General features: G+C 47.9%; 1 protein-coding gene across 1 annotated transcript in view; it reads right to left on the minus strand.

The window, feature by feature from the left end:
• TASP1 (taspase 1) overlaps positions 1-19626 on the minus strand; it is a gene marked incomplete at its 5' end in the record, with an annotated part of 142726 nt that overhangs the window by 46599 nt on the left and 76501 nt on the right. The window contains one exon of the mRNA XM_015415655.1: positions 10627-10737. Within this exon, the coding sequence (XP_015271141.1) occupies positions 10627-10737 (111 nt within the window). The remainder of the gene's footprint in view (positions 1-10626; positions 10738-19626) is intronic.

Raw genomic sequence — 19626 nt, forward strand, 5'->3', positions numbered from 1 at the left:
GGAGCGTGCCAGAGGTCGTGCGGGAGTGTCGGCAGAGGGGCGCTCGGGGTGACGTCAACCCCGCCCCCTGCCATTCTGAGGTCCTCTTCTACCCCGTCTTTTCCAAACCCTCGCCTCCAGAGCCACGCCGCTCCTCACGGGGCCCACTCACGTCGTGCCACAACGGCCACTGGGGGCGCCACCCCCAAGACCAAGGAGGAACGCGACAGAGCCACAATATACAAAATGATGATAAGAGGCAAAGAGCCGCATTAATTTTGGCCGGGAGCCGCATGCAGCTCGAGAGCCGCGTGTTCGCCACCCCTGCTCTATGCTGTGGAGTCTCGTGAGCAAAAACCCTACTTTGTGAGCCGCTGGCGTTAAAGTGGTGAGCGAGCGATTGGGCGACTGCATAAATCAGTTGGCTCTGGAGCCGTCCTTCCCGAGCTAAGACAAAAAGGTGTGAGTTGGAGGCTAAAAAACTGTGAGCTAGCTCGCACTAACTCAGCTTAGAGGGAACACTGGTTGCAACCCACTTATGGTCATCCCGTAGGGTTCTGAAGGCAAGAGACATTGAGAGGCAGTCTGCCCTTGCCTGCCTCTACATAACAACCCTGGGCTACCTTGGAGGTCCCCCATCCAAATACTAGCCAGGGCCGACCTTGCTTAGCTTCTGAGATGTGACGAGATCAGGCTAGCCTGGGCCATCCACGTCAGGGCCTGGATGTACACTGAATGTACACTGAATAAATGTAAGCATTTTGGGGGGGGGGACCAGGGGGGACCTTGCTTGTTAGCTATTGTTCTCCAAGTGTCTCCCACAGTAATTGGAAACACTCCTTTCCCTCACTCTGGTTCACATTGCCTCCTTTGTACTTTATCCAGGAGACGGGATGGAGAGAGATGATGGGGCGGGCGCTTCCCTGCTCCTCTCCTTCAGGACAGCAGCGGAGGGCCACTGAGAAGAGTTTTGAGTCAGGCAGACTTCTAAGGCCAGGAAAGAGGGCTCGGCTGGGGAGCTGATGAGCTGCGTTTCCTCGAAAGCTTATGCTACAATAAAGGTTGTTCGTCTTAAAGGTGCTAAAGTAAAGGTAAAGGTTCCCTTGCTCGAAAGCCAGTCGAGTCCGACTCTAGGGTTGCGGTGCTCATCTCCGTTTCAAAGCCAAAGAGCCAGCGCTGTCCGAAGATGTTTCCGTGGTCATGTGGACGGCATGACTAAACACCAAGGCGCACGGCACGCTGTTCCCTTCCCACCGAAGCGGTACCTATTTATCTACTTGCCATTTCTTGCTTTCGAACTGCTAGGTTGGCAGGAGCTGGAACTAGAGACGGGAGCTCACCCCGTCATGTGGCAACTCGGGTCTCGAACTGCTGAACTACCAACCTTCCACAGCCTGCAGTTCAGCATCTTAACCACTTGAGCCACCGCAGCTCCTGTGCTGCTACTGGGCTCTTTACTACATTAGAGGCCACGGTCCTTGCTGTCTGCCTCATGCACTTGACGTGGCCCCTTCCTTACAATGATAAACTCTATGATCTGAAGGTTCCTCTGACGGCGACCTCCCAATTTCACTGGCAAAAGTGCTTCCCGGACAGTGGGCCGGAAGACTACGAAGCACTGAAACAGACACTGATGATTAGCGTGCCTTTTCTCTCCGCCAGGTCGACTCCGGTGGAAGTGGGTCACAAAGGTAAGAGTTAAGGTTGCTGTTGCTTAGTCAGTGGTAGAACACCTGAGTTGCCTGCAAAAGGTCCCAGATTCAGTCCCTGACCAGTGCTCCGTCTCAGCTGTGGGGTCTTGTGAGCCAAAATTCTACTTTGTGAGCCACTGGCATTAAAGTTGTGAGCGAGCGATTGGGCTCCAGCATAAATCAGTTTGCTCCGGAGCCATCCCTTCCTGAGCGAAGGCAAAAATGTGGGAGCCAGAGGCTCACATCTCCATTGGAAAGGATGTGGTAGTAGATGATGAGTAGACACTAATGATCTTGACAGACCGATGGTTTGATCCAGTATAAGGAAACTTCATGTGTTGTAACTGCTTCATTGGCACTTGCACAGACACACAAAATCTTATATATGTGGCTGCGTAAACTGCACACTGGTTTATTCAGTCCAGACAGGACAGCACCCTGTAAACATCTAAGTGGACAGATTCAGCCAATGGTTCAAAATGATGAAGAAGAAGAGATTGGATTTATACCCCGCCCTTCACTACCCAAAGGTGTCTCAGAGCGGCTTACAAACTCCTTTCCCTTCCCCTCCCCACAACAGGCACCCTGTGTGGTAGGCGGGGCTGAGAGAGCTCTGACAGAAACTGCTCTTTTTCAAGGACAGCTCTTGTCAGAACTATGGCTTGCCCAAGCTCATCCAGCCAGGTGCAAGTGGAGGAGTGGGGGATCAAACCCGGTTCTCCCAGATTAGAGTCCGTGCACTTAACCACGACACCAAACTGGCTCTCAGTAGGATGTGCAGGCCCTTGGCTGTCGCTAGGGATGAGTGCCGGCCATTGGAGTCAGTTTTTACTGGTGACGTGGAACCGCTGGACATTGCCTGATGGACTGCATTTGTACTGTTCTAAGTCTGGGGGATTTGGAAACTGCAGCTGGTACAGTTTCCTATTCCAAGTCCATTTGCTTAGCCAACTGAAACAGTGTTGTGGTCTGGCTGTGTGTAAAGTGACTTCACCGTGACCAGAGGGTTTTCAAGGCAAGAGGCGTTCAGAGGTGGTTTGCCCTTGCCTGCCTCTGCGTAGCCACCCTGGACTTCCTTGATGGTCTCCCATCAAAACACTAACCAGAGCCAACCCTGCTTAGCTTCCGAGATCCGGCAATATCAAGGTAGCCTGGACCAGCCAGGTCAGGGCGATACTCTGCCTAGCAACAGTTAATTCCTATCCCCGGGATAGCACCCACAGACGCAAGGATCTATTTTGCTGCATCCTCTTAATGAACCCTTGACAAACTTTAGAGATATCTATGTGGTGGACCTCTCCAAGCCAACAGAATGTCAGCTTCCACAGCCAACAACTGAGTAATCCCCCCTGCCCAGCCGCTTCCCCCACCTCCACCTCGGCCAGCGGATGTACTGGCGCCGGGACCGGGTGAAGAGCCAGGGTCTTTCCCATGCATCACCAGCCAAAGGAACTGATCGAAGCCACGTTCAACGGTGATCCGGAGGAGCTGTCCTATTTCGTGGTTCGAGTGATGAAATTCGTGGAAAGGTCAGGCCACCTGTTCCCAGATGACAGCAGCCGCGTAGACGTGGTAGTGGCCCGTCTGAGGGGAGCGGTCGCAGCTTGGTACGTGGGGTTGCACAACGCAAGGGGCCCGGAGCTAGTGAATTTGGATGCTTTAATGTGGGTGTTGCGTGCCCAGTTCGAGGATCGGAATGCTGGGCCCAAAGCGAGAGCGTTCCTGCACACCCTGAAGCAGGGGAAGAGGTCGGTGCGAGAATACTCCTCGGAGTTTAAGCTGCACGTGGCCAAAGTCCAAAATTGGCCGGAGCAAGTGCTAATGGAGTTGTACCGGGTGGGGCTGAATCCTGAGATCTGGGAGACGGTCTTACGGGCCGTGGACTCGATATCCCTCCTGGCCTGGATGCAAGAGGCGGAGAGTGCAGAGACTCGATTGAATACCCTTTGCCTAGACATCGCGACAGCGGGAGGCAAGCCTGCCCCACCTCAGCAGAAGGTGAAACCAGCGAAGGTGGCCGATTCTACTCAAGAGCAACGGATGAGACAAGGGCTGTGCCTAAAGTGTGGGGAGCGGGGCCATTTCGCGACTGATTGCGGTGGATCGGGCCCGGGGAAGCAGGGGCAAGCCGAACCTGCAAAGGCATGCCTTGCCACTCCGGCGAGGAAACCGGCAGGAAGGCCGAGATTTGCCAAGGCTCTGCAGGCCACCCCCGATGGAATCGAGGAAGAATCCAGTGAAGAGGACTCCAAGCTGGCAGGAAAAGGCCAGGTCCTGCTGTAAGAGGCACAGAGCAGCAGGGCCCGATCCCAGAGGCACCAAAAGCGGTGAGCAGCTTTCCCCCCTTGTTTTTCGTGACTGTGACGCTTATTAACCCAGCCCTTGGAACTCACATCCGTGTGAGAGCCCTAATTGACTCGGGGGGTGGGAGAGACCTCATCAACCCTTCGTTGGAGATGGGGCTGGAGGCAGGGGTGGTGAAGCTACCTGATCCTTTGATTTTCACACAAATGGATGGCTCCACTATGAAGGAACCTTGTGAATTCGAGACTGTTCCTTCGCGGGTAGGGGCGGGGGATCACTAGGAGGAATGGTCATTCGTGATCACCCCAGCCACCAGATTCCCGCTGGTATTGGGGGGGCCCTTGGTTACATGGACATGACCCATATATCCTGTAGGATGAGGGGAAGGTGCAATTCATCTCCCCTCAGTGTCATGAGCACCGATGGAATCCCAATTGGGGTCCACAACCCATACTGGAGAACCAGAGGATTTGTCTGGATCAGGACGAGCTGCAATCCATACCCCCTGAGTACCGGGATTTAGCCAGGGTGTTCGAAGAAGAAGTGGACGAGCTGTCCCCCCCATAGACATTCGGATTGTAGCACTGAAATATTACCGAGCCATAAACTACCCAAAGGCCACATTTATGCGATGGGCCCGGCTGAGAAAGACAAACTACAAAAGTTTATCGATAAGAACCTAGCCTGGGGCTTCATCTGGCCGGCCTCCTCCCCTTTTGCAGCCCATGTGTTGTTCCGTAAAAAGAAGGATGGGAGCTTAAGGCTATGCACGGACTATCGAGGATTGAATGCAGTGTCTTCAACAAATGCCTACCCCATGCCTTTGATCAAAGATTTACTGGCTGAAGCAGCTAAGGGAAAAATCTTTTTGAAATTAGATCTACGGGATGCGTACTTCCGGGTCCGCATCAGGGAGGGGGATGAACACAAGACCACCTTTAATACACCCCTCGGACAGTTTGAATACCATGTGATGCCGTTCGGCCTTCAGGGAGCTCCAGGGGTCTTCATGAATCTGATCAATGAGGTGTTGCATAAGCATTTGTTCAAGGGGGCACTTGTTTACCTAGATGATATCTTGCTGTACTCCCCCGACCTCCCTTCTCACGTAAAATTGGTGCGGGAAGTACTAACCACGTTGCACAAGCACAAACTGTTTGCGAAACTTTCCAAATGCGAATTCCATAAATCGCACATTGACTTTTTGGGGTATCGGATCTCGAATAAGGGTCTGGAGATGGACCCGGGGAAGGTCCGAGATGTGCTGGGGTGGAAAGCCTTTCTCAGTTTTGCGAATTTTTACAGAAATTTCCTGGCCACCTTTGCCCAGATCAGCTTGCCCCTCACTCACTTATTAAAGACTAAGGGGAAAGGTCCGGAGGCGACCAAGCCTGGGGCAGCCCTAGCTTGGAGCAAAGAGTGCCAAGATGCTTTCGATCGCCTCAAATCCCTGTTTACCTCAGAGCTGGCCCACCCTGATGAAAATAAAAAATATATTGTTCAAACCAACGCCTCGGACGTGGCCACGGGGGGCGCGATCCTCCAAGAGGGAGAGGATGGGCTACTGCACCCCTTGGCCTACGTATCGAGGAAATTCAGTGACACGGAACGTAACTGGTCGGTTTGGGAGAAAGAGGCGGGGGCAATCCGACTGGCGCTGGCCACCTGGAGACATTGGTTGGAGGGAGTGCGAGTCCCCTTTGAGGTATGGACTGACCACAAGAACTTGGAAATGCTAAAAACGCCCCGAAGCCTCAATGCAAAGCAGCTTAGGTGAGCTGATTTCTTTTCCAAGTTTCAGTTTACACTTCACCATTTTCCTGGCTCTGCGAACTCTCGCTGACGCCCTGTCCTGCCTACCCCAACACGCCAGCCAAAGGGAGATTATTTTGGACTCTGTATTCACTCCTTCCCACCTGGGCGGGGCAGTGACTACATGCAGCCGAGCTAGCCCAGCCGCTTCCCCCCCCCGCTGTCACCAAAACCAGATATCCCCCCGTCAGAGGAGAAGGGGGGGAATCTTGGTACAACAAATTCGTCTCCGCCTTCACGGAGGGTGATCAGTGATAGACACTGAAGGAGATTTTGAACGGAGATCCGACAGCTGCTGGTACCACAGCTATAAACTGTTTGTTCCCCTGTCCCTCAGAGGGGAGGTTTTGCATGCTGTGCACGGTTCCAAGTGGTTGGGACATCCTGACTTTGTAAAATCCCTGCAGCTTCTGCAGCGTCAATTTTGGTGGCCGCGCATGCGGAAGGATTTATCTTCATTTGTCAAGTCATGCCAAGGCTGTGCCATGAGTAAACCCCGGCAGGGAAACCCCCAGGCTTACTGCACCCACACCCGACTCCTAGCCGACCTTGGGAGGTGATTTCCATGGACTTTATCACAGACCTACCCCTCAGTAAATCAATAACTGTCATTTGGGTGGTTGTGGACTTATTTTCTAAGCAGGCTCACTTCATCCCATTTGCGTCTTTGCCCACGGCGAAAACCTTAGCCAAGGCTTTTATGCTGCACGTGGTCCGTTTGCATATGCTCCTGTCCAAGGTGGTATCCGACAGGAGGGCCCAATTTGTCTCCCGTTTTTGGTGGGAGCTTATGAAACTCATGGTGGTCGAAAGGGCTATGAGCAGCGCTTACCACCCAGAAACTGACGGACAGACGGAATGGGTTAATCAGACTTTGGAGCAGTACCTTCGATGTTTCACCAATTATCAACAAGATGATTGGGTTGAGCTGCTACCCCTTGCTGAATTCTGTTACAATAACACTTGCCATTCGTCTACTGGACTGTCCCCCTTTAAGGCTTTATATGGATATGAAAGTCCCCCGGTGCCCTTTTCGGAGGAGCTGAGCGACTTGGGGTCGGGGGATGCTGCACAGTGGTGCAAACATCTGAAGGACTTGTGGCCACTCCTTTGTAAGACTTTAAATGCGGCCAAGGAGGCTTACAAGACTCAGGCTGACAAGAGAAGGGTGGAAGGTTGGGCTCTGCAGCCTGGAGATTCGGTGTATGTGTCAACTAGTTGGAAATTGGGTTGGAAATACCTTGGTCCCTTCAAGGTGAAGAGAGTGATTAATGATGTTGCCGTGGATCTAGATCTTCCAAAGAACTTGAGAAATTTGCATTCTGTACTTCATTTCAGCCTCCTGAAGCGGGATTCAGGGTCAAGTCCCTGGTGACCATCACGACCTGTACCCCCTCCTATTATTCTTGAGGGTGAGGAACATTACGAGATCTCAAAGATATTGGATTCTAAAGTAAAACGTGGACAATTGTTTTATTAGGTGGAATGGCTTGATTGCAGACCCCAGCACCTTGAATGGGTGGAAGTAGGGGATATTAGGGCCCCTAGGCTGTTGCGGAAATTCCACCGGGAGTTCCCAGAGAAACCGGGACCTAGAACATTCCACATTGTGATTCCAAGAGAAGACGTTCCCCGCTGCTGAACTCCACAGCAGCTGAAGAAAAGCCAAGTTGGAAGGTTCTTGCCCTGATTTCTGGCTCACAATCAAACAAAGAAACATATCAACAAGGGGACTGGAGAATAGACATTCTCTGCTCCCACAAAAGATCTAGAACATTCCACATTATGATTCCAAGAGAAGACGTTCCCCACTGCTGAATTCCACAGGAGCTGAAGAAAAGCCAATTTGGAAGGTTTCTGCCCGAACTTCTGGCTCACAATCCAACAAAGGAACATATCAACAAGGGGGCCGGAAAACAGACATTCTCTGCTCCTACCAAAGATCTAGAACATTCCACATTGTGATTCCAAGAGAAGACGTTCCCTGCTGCTGAACTCCACAGCAGCTGAAGAAAAGCCAAGTTGGAAGGTTCTTGCCCTGACGTCTGGCTCACAATCCAACAAAGAGACATATCAACAAGGAGGCCGGAAAACAGAAATTTTCTGCTCCCATCAGAGATCTAGAACATTCCACATTGAGATGTACGCGTGTACTTTCTGAAATGCAAAACTGCAAGGCGATGATTGAGCAGGATACTCTTTGTACACCAACACTCGTCTTTAAAGAAGTCTCTGTGGTCTGTAAGTTTAAGAGGACTTTACACAACAAAATTCTTAAGCACAACACGTATTTCCATTGTTAGCTTCCCAGATCTGCCTGCCTGCATAACAGGATAAACATTTACTGTGAAGTCTGCATTCCATAAACTTGGCCGAATTTGAAAGGGAAAGATGACTTCTAAAACCCAGAGTTCTGTAGGAAAGGTGCTTGTGTTTACAGGATACTGTTCACACTCCATGCCGGCCTGTTGCGTATATTGTCCTGAACTTTTGTTAAGCCTGCTCCGCTCTACAAAGTCGTTGTGATTCATGTAGTCTACTGTTCTAACTTAACCATCTTTCACGCGTCCTCCATTAATTTTTGCTCTAAAAATAGAGAGGTGTGGAAAAGCACATCTGCTGCTGAGTTCTGTTCATCACCTGTACTTTAAAATGGCTGCAAATGTCCCAGCTGGGTATTCTTTGGGAAGAAAAAGGGTTCCCGGATCTCAGTGGAAACTTGAAATCTATAAAATAGAAGCAAGAACCTGATGACAAACACCAAGTTTGGCTGTTCTGGAGGTGAAAGTAACTAAGAGACGTTTTCAGTTTGGACCATCCCTGTCGAAGGTTCATTCCTGCCAAGCAATTATTTCTGGAAAGATCCAGTAGGAGAAGTTTTAATGCGACCACAAAAGCATGCTGCTTTTTATGAAAAGATCAAGAGAACAAGTCATGCTGTCATCGGCAGACTATTAACCTAGTTTATCCACGGTTCTTTCACGAAAGAGGGAAAACCTGCATCATACGGTACAAGCTCAAGCAAACTTTTGTATCGTTTAAAAATCAACAGCAGGAAAGTGTCTAAGAAAAGAGCTATTCAGCATATGCCCAGTCTTTTTGCATAACCCTCTGAAGGTGTATTTTTGCAAAAAAAAAAAAAAAAGAGTTAGCTGATTCCGAGAAACGGTAGCTTTTTACCAAACCCTACGTGTGGATTTCAGGCTACTTCAGGTCTGACCGTGTGCTTCCAAGGGTACTAATATTGAACTACCCTGTCCCCAAATAGCCCCCATTCCATTTTGGGAGTCCCCACTTGGTAAGACACGAGTTACACATTAATACTATTATTTACACCCCTTTTAAAATCTTGGAAAAAGACAATCGTATTTTGTGAGACACCTGTTTGTTGTTCAGTCGCACAGTCGAGTCTGACTCTTTGCGACCCCATGGATCAGATAACGCCAGGCCCTCCTGTCTTCCGCCGTCCTCCAGAGTATGCTCAGTTTCATGTTCATTGCCTCGATAACACTGTCTAACCCTCTCATCCTTTGCCGTCCCCTTCTTCTTTGACCTTCAGTCTTTCCCAGCATCAGGGAGTGCTTCCTTCTCATTGGGTGGCCAAAGTATTTGAGCTTCAGTTTCATTAACTGGCCTTCCAGGGAACAGTCAGGCCTAGATTTCACACCTGTCCAGATGCCATACTTCGAGTAAGGTTTTAGGTTACAATATTGGCCACCCCTCTTAGATAACCTCTCCTTCCCACATGCAACCAATAGGATTGTTTTTGGGACGGACTAACAGGTAGGTGGGTCAAGAGGTTGACACAGTTACCACCCACCTCTTGAACCCCCTATAAAAGGAGAGAACCAGTCACCTGACTCCTCCTAGCTAGCTCTCCCCCCAAGACGACCCCTGGCTGCTTTTACCCCTCTTGAGTCCCACTTGCTATCCCCAACCCTTGCCTCTACTGCCCACGCGTTCCGGCTGGTTCTGGTCATGTGTAGATTCCCTTTGTTTCCATTTCTTCCCATCCATTCTTCATTGGAACAACCAAGCTTCAAGACAGATAAGTATCGCCAGTCATCACCCCTACCTGCTAATGCAACTGTGCTTATTTCATACTGTAATTCTTAGGAACTTGATTAAATGTGTGAGTGTATCAGTATTGTTTGTATGAAACCTATTTCTAGTAAAAGACATCTATTTTAACTACAACAGCCTCGAATCCTTTACTGGTAACCCTTGGTGGGATCAGGACCTTGGCATAAATTGGCAAGAACCCATTTATAAATTGCCAATTGCTGTAAATAAAGCAATTCGGCTAACATCATGTTTAGTTCTTTTGGACCTTTTTTACACGCCCAGGGAAATGCTGATTGCCACTCTGAGGTCACGAAGCAACCCTGGAGGGTTTTTTTTTGTCATCTTCTGGGTGTGGAACAGTGGTCACTGTGGGTATGGAGGGGGAGGTATTTGTGAATTTCCTGCATTGTCTAGATGGCCCTGGAGGTCCCTTCCAACTCTATGATTCTATGATTCAGTGAAGCTACTTGCTCTGTGGGTGTATAGGGCAAAAAAACCAGACAGAGTGACACCTGCCCCCACACAGCACAACACACAAATCTTCACCAGTAGTGGCAAATAACATGCATGGCATTGGCTTTAGAGTGTTGGAATGACCACATGCTCTTTCGAATCATGTCCACCAGATAAAAAGACTAGAGGGTCCCAAGGCGAGGGCTTCTTGTGAAGCCGACTGCCGCCGGATTGGTGAGAGAGAACTAGGAAGAGACTGGACGTGTCTCTCCAACACGGTCGCGGAGGCATCATGCGATCTGCAGGCAAGCTGCGTACTTACTAATAAACTTGTTTTGCATAGTTTCAAGCAGAGCCTGGTGAGCGTCTTCGTTTTGCAAAGCGCATGAACATTCTCTGGCCAGTAAAGTCCGTACAAGGTGCTCTCCACAACCTAGGAAAACACAAGAAAAACGCAAGAACGGTGAACAAATGTGTGTGCAACCAAAAACCCGTACCCTGAAACAGCATACTTAGAAAACTCAGCGGTAGTACTGTTGTCTCCCTGAAAAGATTTCAGTGAGTTAGACATAAGTACAAGGCCAAAAAAAAAAGGGGGGGGGAGAGACAGGACTTAAGTAAATGCAGACATTTCCACCTTTTATTAACTTCGCCTTCCCAGACACATATGGAACACGATGGCTGTTATTTGTACACAGTAAGTGGGCTTTACCTGCAAACGTATTTAGGACTAGATGGCCAACATGCTAATGCTCCTGAGAGACAGGGGACCATCAGGGACAGCATAGAAGGAGATGCAGGGCTCTACACAGTGAGGGCGGACTGGCAAAAATCACACACACACATGGCACAAATCAAAGTGGCTTTCCTTGATGGAAGAACCTTTCAGATCCATTATTAAGTTTACAACAAGACTTCTGTGACGACCTCTTATCTGGGGAGGTCTAGTTTTACTTTTAAAATGTTCTTTATGTTTTACTCTGTAGGGTATTCTGGCTGCCACCAGGAATTTTAATAAATTCCAATTCTTCTCTTTGCTTCTGGGGTTGGTATTGTAGCGCGGGGTCTAGGCCTTTCGAGGAACTATGTGGTCTGAGGAAGGATTCTTTACTTATCTGGTAAACTTGAAGTAAATAGGATTTATTTAACGAAAGTATAAACACGAGGGTGAACAAGGTAAACAGTACTGGGAATGATTTGACCAAATGCTTGGTGACTCTCCCAAGCCTCTCTCCACTGACAGGGATATTTCATAGGCAACTTTGTAACTTTCACTGTACTTTTTCTTAGAGACTCTCAGCTTTCAATTGTAACTCTTATACCACAGAGACTTTTACTCTTATATTTCACACAGGCAAGCTTCTCACACAGAGACCTCAGGACAAAACTCGTATCAACTGCTTTTTCCACAGCACACTCTGCTCTCTAACTCCTCAACTGTTTAACTCAACTGTCATCATAAACTGTCTAAACTCTAACAGTCACTCCTGATAGACATTCAAATCATCCACACAGCATCCATTCCAAAAAACCCTCCCCCTCTCTGTCACTCACCAATCACACAACTTGCCTGTTTCAGCATTCTAGATTGTCCCACACAGCCATGCCAACCAACTTTTAAACACACACACACACAGTAAAACATGGAATCGTTACAACTTCTTTCACGTATTTTGTAATGTCTGTGTTTTCTTCTTGTGTGCCCAATCTTCTGTTCTGTTTTCCTTTTTTCAAAAAGCTACTATTCTATCCAATATTCCTGAGTTTCTAAGAATTTTCAGAATGCGCTGGGCAGCCAGTCGACCAGGAGATCTCAGACTGAACTCTAAGAGCAGCAACTCTCAGAGAGGGATATCAATAGGTCTATAGCTATTGTGTAGCTCGGGGTGGCCAAACCTGCTTGACGTAAGAGCCACATGGAATAAACGTCAGATGTTTGAGAGCCGCCAAGACATGAACAGATATTACACCTTTTTACTGGGAAATGTGCAAATTTGATTTTCATTAACATTAAATGAGACTGCCAAAAATAACCTGCCAGAAGAAGATCTCGCCGAGACACCATCGCCCTGGAAAGAACCCACCGTGAAGAAAGAGCCGGAAAAAAGAGCAACTTAAAGCGAACACACCCTGCTCGCGTGCCTGGTAGGCATTCACCTCTCCCCTGTACTATGTGGCCCTAGCTAGGATGTTAAAAGTTTCTCTGTAAACCGCTCCGAGCCTTCGGGAAGGAGCGGTATATAAGTTGAATGAAATGAAATAAAATAAAAGGAGATATTGATCATGGTATTTATCTGTCCAATGATATTTGTTTGCGAATGATATTTAGCTTCCCCAGCCACCCTGCCGGGAGCCGCACGGGATGCGTGGAAGAGCCGCGTGCGGCTCCCGAGCCACAGTTTGGCCACCCCTGGTCTAGATAAATCCTTGGCTGAGATGGTGGCAGCTAGACAAGATTGATAACAAGCCACCTTACTCACCTGCTTTAAAAGGTTAAGAGGTGATCCCAGGATTCCACCTAAGTGGAATTATTTATTTATTTATTTAACTTTTACCCCGCCCTCCCCGCCAAGGCGGACTCAGGGCGGCTTCCACAAAGCTGATAAACAGTATACATTTTACAACTGATAAAGTAGAATAGATCATTTAAAACACAGACAAATCCAATTAAAACATCACTTCGGGTGGCGATAAAAATAAAGTGCAGTTTAAGGACACATTCAGCAGTGCCACTGCGCTAGGTCATGCTGAGTCGGAGTTCACACAGGGCGCTGCTGGTAAGACGCCGCTCCTAACGGAACGCTTGCCTAAAAAGCTCTGTTTTCATGGCCCTGCGGAACTGTGAAAGGTCCCGCAGGGCCATGATTGTTTTTTGTTTTTTCAAAACAGGAAAACTCTGGATTTGAAACGATTCAATGGGGTCTGTGATCTGACCAAGGTTTCCTGGCTCAGGGTGGGTTTTCAAGACAATTAAGGGCCTTGCCATGCTTAAGTTATAGGGCTGCCAGCCCCCCCCCCCCCCCGCCACCTTCCCACCGAAGGGGTACCTATTTATTTACTTGCAATTTCTTGCTTTCGAACTGCTAGGTTGGCAGGAGCTGGAACTAGAGACGGGAGCTCACTCCGTCATGCGGCAACTCGGGTCTTGAACTGCTGAACTACCGACTTTCCACAGCCTGCAGTTCAGCGCCTTAACCACTTGAGTTCCTAGTTTACAAACCACTTAATCTTTTTAAATACGTTTTCGTGCTTCTACTACAACTTGGAAGACTTAGTCTATGAGTATCTGTCAACTTCATTCCCAGTGCCATTCTAAAATACGAGACAGAGCAAGATGGGTAGCCATGTTGGTCTGTCTGGATCAGTAGAAAAGAGCCGGAGTCCAGGAGCACCTGAAAGACTAACAAAATTCGTGGCAGGGGAGGAGCTTTTGTGAGTCACCGCTCACTTCTTCAGGTATCTTCAGGTGACTCACGAAAGCTCATTCCTTGCTAAGAACTTTGCTAGACTTTAAGGTGCTCCTGGACTCTGGCTCTTTTCTAAAACGCAACAGTTAAAGAGGGGAACGCTTCCAGTATGAACGTAAGTCGCCGTACTGCGCCCTAGTGAAGGACCACCTCCAAGCCTGCTTGACAAATCTTCCTGGAAGCTAATGCTACGATGCCAGCTCCCAGAAATTCAGCCAGTCATAAGACATGTGACTTCAGCACTTAAAGCCGGCCAGCTACGATACACCCAGTGCTTGTTGGCACCTCCTGGGGAATTCAGAACACAGCTGGGTAGAGCAGACGCACCCTCTGACTGCACCAGCAGCTGGTTTGTGTTGGTTGGTTATTAGTTTTTCTTTTACATTTGAAAACACTCTTGTCATAAATAAAAATTGCACACTATAAATACATACATGTTGAGAGACGAGAGCAAAGTAATACAAATTACAAGACAAAGCGTTGGCCCGGCTCCCACTGAGATGGTAAGCCTGTGTGTGGGCTGTACTATTTCTGAACCAGGGCAGGGTGGGGCACGGTTTCACCCAAAGAGCCCCTGCGTGTATAAAACGAGGTATCAGGAAGCAAGATTCTAGCCTTGCCTCCCCCCCCCATCACCTAATTTTCTACGGACAGAAAATATCACATGGATGAATATTTGATCCAGTGGACAACCCCTTCTCCCCATCTGAAACGCTACAGTCCAGACAAAGTTTTATCTGCTCAGGACCAAACTAGAAAAGATTAGACCCATGATGAGACTTTGCCTGTCTTTTAAAAGTTCTCTAAGGCTGTGGTTACACACACTAAATAATCCACTTTCCAACTGGATTTTGCCAGTTCACACAGTCAAATCCAGTTGGAAAGTGCGCCGGAAGTGGATTTGAAAGTGGATTATTTAGTGTGTGTGACGACAGCCTAAAATATCAGCTGCACTGGGGGAAAGTTGGGTGCCGTCACGGGGAATGTTTTCCACCAGGGCAAGAGTGCAAAGGGGAAGAGTTAACCCGGACCCCCTTGCTCAGATCCACAGCCCTGACCCCAGGGCTCTACCACCACCTCCTATATATATAGGAGGTGGTGGCTCTACTGGTAGCAGGAGCTCCTTTGCATATTAGGCCACACACCCCTAATGTAGCCAATCCTCCAAGAGCTTACAGAGCTCTTCTTACTGGGGCTACTGTAAGCTCTTGGAGGATTGGCTACACTAGGGGTGTGTGACCTAATATGCAAAGGAGCTCATGCTACCAGTAGAGCCCTGCCTGACCCACATCTGGGCTATCCAGGAAACTCTGAAGAGATGGACGAAGGATCGCCCGTGTGTCATCTAGTTTGGCTCTATCTGAGAATCCGGCTGTCTGCCTCACAGAACCTTTGGCATGCATGCATGGATAGATAACCTGAAAATACACAGCATACATTGGTGAAAGCTGAGCCTATTCACCATCTTTCACTAAAAATGCTTAACCGTTAGCTGTCTCACTCATCTCAACTGCATAAATCACAGTTAAGTTCACCAACCTCTATGGGGGTTACACAAAAAATAAAAATGCTGTGGAGAATAACAAAAATAAGTAGGCAATATATATCTATAAAAATGTATGTGAATGAGAATGCATTAACAATAACAGAGTCACAGCTTTTCAGCATTTGGAGACAATATCAACATTCAAAGTGCGTAAGGGCACATAAAAGTCCAGACCCCATATCAAAGCAAGCCATAACAGTCAACAGCTTCAGTGCTAGATATAAAACTTTCTGGATTTGTTAATATTATGTTGCTGGATTCTCTTTTGAAGAAGCATTTTGCGAAGCGATTTCCAAGTCAATGTTATCATTAAAGGAAGAGAGGAAGAAGAACATTCACAACTTACTGATAAGAAATACATACACAAGCACATCATTTCTACAAACAACTTTATTTCATGTTGACTGTTACAGCTTGCTTTGATATGGATTTGGACTTTTATATGCAGTATGCACTTTGAATGTTGATACTGTCTCTGAATACTGAAAATCTGTGATTTTATTACTGTTTATGCATTCATATACACACACACACACACATACATACACACATACAAATATTTGGGCTCTTTTTGTAGCAGGAACTCCTTTGCATATTAGGTGACACCCCCCCTAATGTAGCCAATCCTCCAAGAGCTTACAGTAGCCCCTGTAAGAAGAGCTCTGTAAGCTCTTGGAGGATTGGCTAGATTAGGGGTGTGTTGCCTAATATGCAAAGGAGTTCCTGCTACAAAAAGAGCCACACACACACACACACACACATATATACACACATACATACACACACACACACACTACTTGTTGTCATTCTCCATGGTATTTTTTGTTTTTTGTGTAATCTTCTTCTGTGGTTCTCTCTGGTTGTGAACAATGCTCCCTCTAAGCTGTAGAGTCTTGTGAGAAAAACTTCTTCTTTGTGAGCTCCTGGCATTAAAGCTGTGAGTGAGCGATTTGCCTACTGCAGAAACTAGTTTGCCCTGGAGCCATCCTGCCCGAGCTAAGACAAAAAGGTGTGAGCCGGAGGCTAAAAAACTGTGCGCTAGCTCACACTAACTCAGTTTAGAGGGAGCACTGGTTGTAATTCTCCTGGAATTACTACTGAACGCCAGGCCACCGAGACCACTTCCCCTGGAGAAAGTGGCAGGCTCAGATGACAGACTCTGTGGCGTTACAACCCCACTGATCTCCCTTCCCCAGTCTCTACCCCCTACCTCTCCAGGAATTTCCCAAACTGGAGTTGGCAAGCCCAAGTTCCAATCCGACAGACTTCACTGCGGCGACATCCAATGGTTCCAATGACCTTTGAGCCCGCTTCTCTCCGTGCTCGGTGTGTTGGCCACAGTGCACGCGACGACGAGCTGATTTAGTTGGGCCTCGGTTCTTTAGATCAGAGACACCATCCACCGTTGTCAGTGAACACGCAGAATTCAGTAAAATACAGGACAACCGAGAACTGTAGCACGTATGTTTGGACACAGCACGTGAGCAACGAGTACAGGAAACATCTGGACTGCCATTTTCCAGTATACAATAGCATGTATGAAAACCTGTTAGCCTTTTTTTTAGGGGGGGGATGACCCAAGGGGGGAAAAAGATTATTCCACTGCTGTTCTCTGGCTCATCCTTATCACAACATACTGAACTCTGCACAAAAGTAAGAGCTTAGGAGACACGGAGACTACTTAATCTACAGAAAACCCAGCTCAGACTTCACAGTTCCGACTTAATTCTAGCCATAAAAAGTAGCTCAAATGAGGAGGGCATACGCATTTCCAGAGAACGGAGTCTGGCAGCTCTCCGAGGGGAGGGTCACAGTCTGCCCGTACAAGTTAAGAAGTCACCAGAAGACGTCACCCCCTTTTAAAAGGTAGCAGATGCTTTTTGGAATTGTACCAGAATGAGGATACGGAGCTAGCCTGACAACGGTTCACTGTCATACAGCCTGTGTCCACCGTATTCCTGAGGACTCTATCTTTCTCTCATGTTCCTCTGAGTTTTGGGCAGGGCGAAAGACGAAGAAGATGACAATGAAGAAGAGAAGGTTTTTATATCCTGAAGATGAAGGTGATAAATAAGAAGAGTTGGTTTTTACACCCCACTTTTTTCTACCCTAAGGAGTCTCAAAGCAGCTTCCAATCTCCTTCCATTCTTCTCCCCACAACGGGCACCTTGTGAGGCAGGTGGGGCTGAGAGAGTTCTCAGAGACCCGTGACTGGCCCAAGGTCACCCAGCAGGCTGGCCCAGCAGAATCAAACCCAGTTCTCCAGATTAGAGTCCACTGCTCTTAACCACTACACCATGCTGGTAGGAGTTGGATCCAGCCAAAAAAAAAAAATTGTTGACGGAAAGAGGGGAAATTTCTGCCAATTTCCCACCCTTGCAGCAGACCTTCGACTGTCCTGTCCCACAACATTTCAGGGGCATTTTGAGCTGCAGGGAGGTACTGGTCCACATATGGAAATTCCTTCCACCCCTGGAGGTTCTGTACGGGATGCAACTCACATTCACTGTCCCCAGGCCAGACAGGTTACATCAAGTCTCACGTGCCCATCATTAAAATCGGCCAGTCAGTGTCTCCAAAGAATCGCTAATTATCTTTGAAATATCAATGCTCATTTGGGGACACCCATTATTTGTCTAACAAAGATCGCTTGGATATTCTCCACATCACGGTTAAGGCGCAGTGAACAAAATAAGGATTCCAAACAGGACCTGAGATAAAATCTTAGAGTTAAATACTCTGACTGCAGCAGGGACATACTGATTGCCATGGGTAAAGAAGAAGGATCTAAGTTGGTTTAGAGAGATCCTCGCTAGTTTTATAGTCCTACTTCTATGAGTTGCCCAACTGACATTATAGTTGTAGGTTACACCAAGATATTTATCACTTTTAACTTGTTGAATCCTGACATTTCCAATGTGCCAATTGTAGGGACCCCGTTGGTTTTTTTAAAATACTACCACATTTGTCTTGGTATAGTTGATTTTAAGTACATTTGAGTGGCAATAGTTGTTAAAGGCTTCTAGATATCTTTGAAGTCCAATTTTAGAGAAAGATAAAATAGCAGTACCATGTGCGTATAAAAGGATGGGTACTGATTTGCTTCCTAGTTTGGGTGGATGACCATTCACAAGCTCACGTGAGCGTGCCAAATCAGAAAGAAATAGGTTAAAAAGAAGGGGGGGCAAAGGACACATCCTTCTTGAACATCTTTCTTAGGTGGGATTTTATTGGTCAGCCTGCCATTTGGAGAGTACTTAACTAAATTTGTATGGAATCTTAGATTTTAATTTTACGATACAATGTTTTCTATACCTTATGGCTAACGATATGCCAATAAAGGTCTATGAATGAATGAATACCAATGCTCATGGCAAGCGACAAGCTGCAGAAAAAGGGGGCCGAAGGACCCTGTGTGGTGTGCCATGGGGAAGGGAGCTTTTCAGATTCTGCCCTTCCGGCAACAACCCCTTGCAATGCCCCCCCCAAGACTCACTGTGAAGGTCAGAATGGCAGAAACACGGATGGATTAAAAAGGCGGGAATTTGATTTCAGTCAGTCCTACTCCTTTGGTGGTATAAATCAGTCTGCCCGGCTCTGCTCGCTCGCCCCGGTTTATTTATTTATTTTATTTATTTTTAGACTTATATCCCACCCTCCCAACGGCTCAGGGCGGCTAACATACGGCAAAGCCGAGCTGAATAGGTAAAATACAATAAAACAACACAGCATTAAAACACAGTAAAACCATACAATACTTGAGGTGCTCTAATCTCTTCCTATATATAAATCACCCAAGATGGGAACAGGGGTGGAAAGTGGTGGTTTTCCATTGCCTGCCTCTGCACGAGGACCCCTGGGCTTCCTCGGGGGTCTCCCCTCCAAGGACTCACCAGGGCTGACCCTGCTTAGCTTCTGAGATCTGACGAGACTGGACAAGCCTGGGCCATCCGGGTCAAGGGGGGCCCCAAGTTATGCAGTGTGGTGTGTTTTAAAAAAGAAAAAGAAAAAAAGTCCAGGGCAACTAGGCTAGCCCGCCTCCCTGGCAACACCCGCTCTCTGTGACATCACAGGCCCCACCCACAGATCAAAAGAGACCCGGCAGGCAAGGAGATCAGAAGGGGAAAAGGACAGCCGGGCTTAGAAGAGAAGAAGAGGAGATTGGATTCATACCCCGCCCTTCACTACCCATTATAACCCTGCTGAGGTCGCCACAGCAAATTGACACTGAGTGTCCAAGGCTGGGGCACCCGCCCAGAGCCTCTTTCTAGAGACCGTTGTATTGATTTCCACAACGGGCCTTTTTCCT

The sequence above is a fragment of the Gekko japonicus genome, unplaced genomic scaffold (assembly GCF_001447785.1).
Source record: "Gekko japonicus isolate JY-2015 unplaced genomic scaffold, Gekko_japonicus_V1.1 scaffold3307, whole genome shotgun sequence".
Lineage (NCBI taxonomy): Eukaryota > Metazoa > Chordata > Lepidosauria > Squamata > Gekkonidae > Gekko > Gekko japonicus.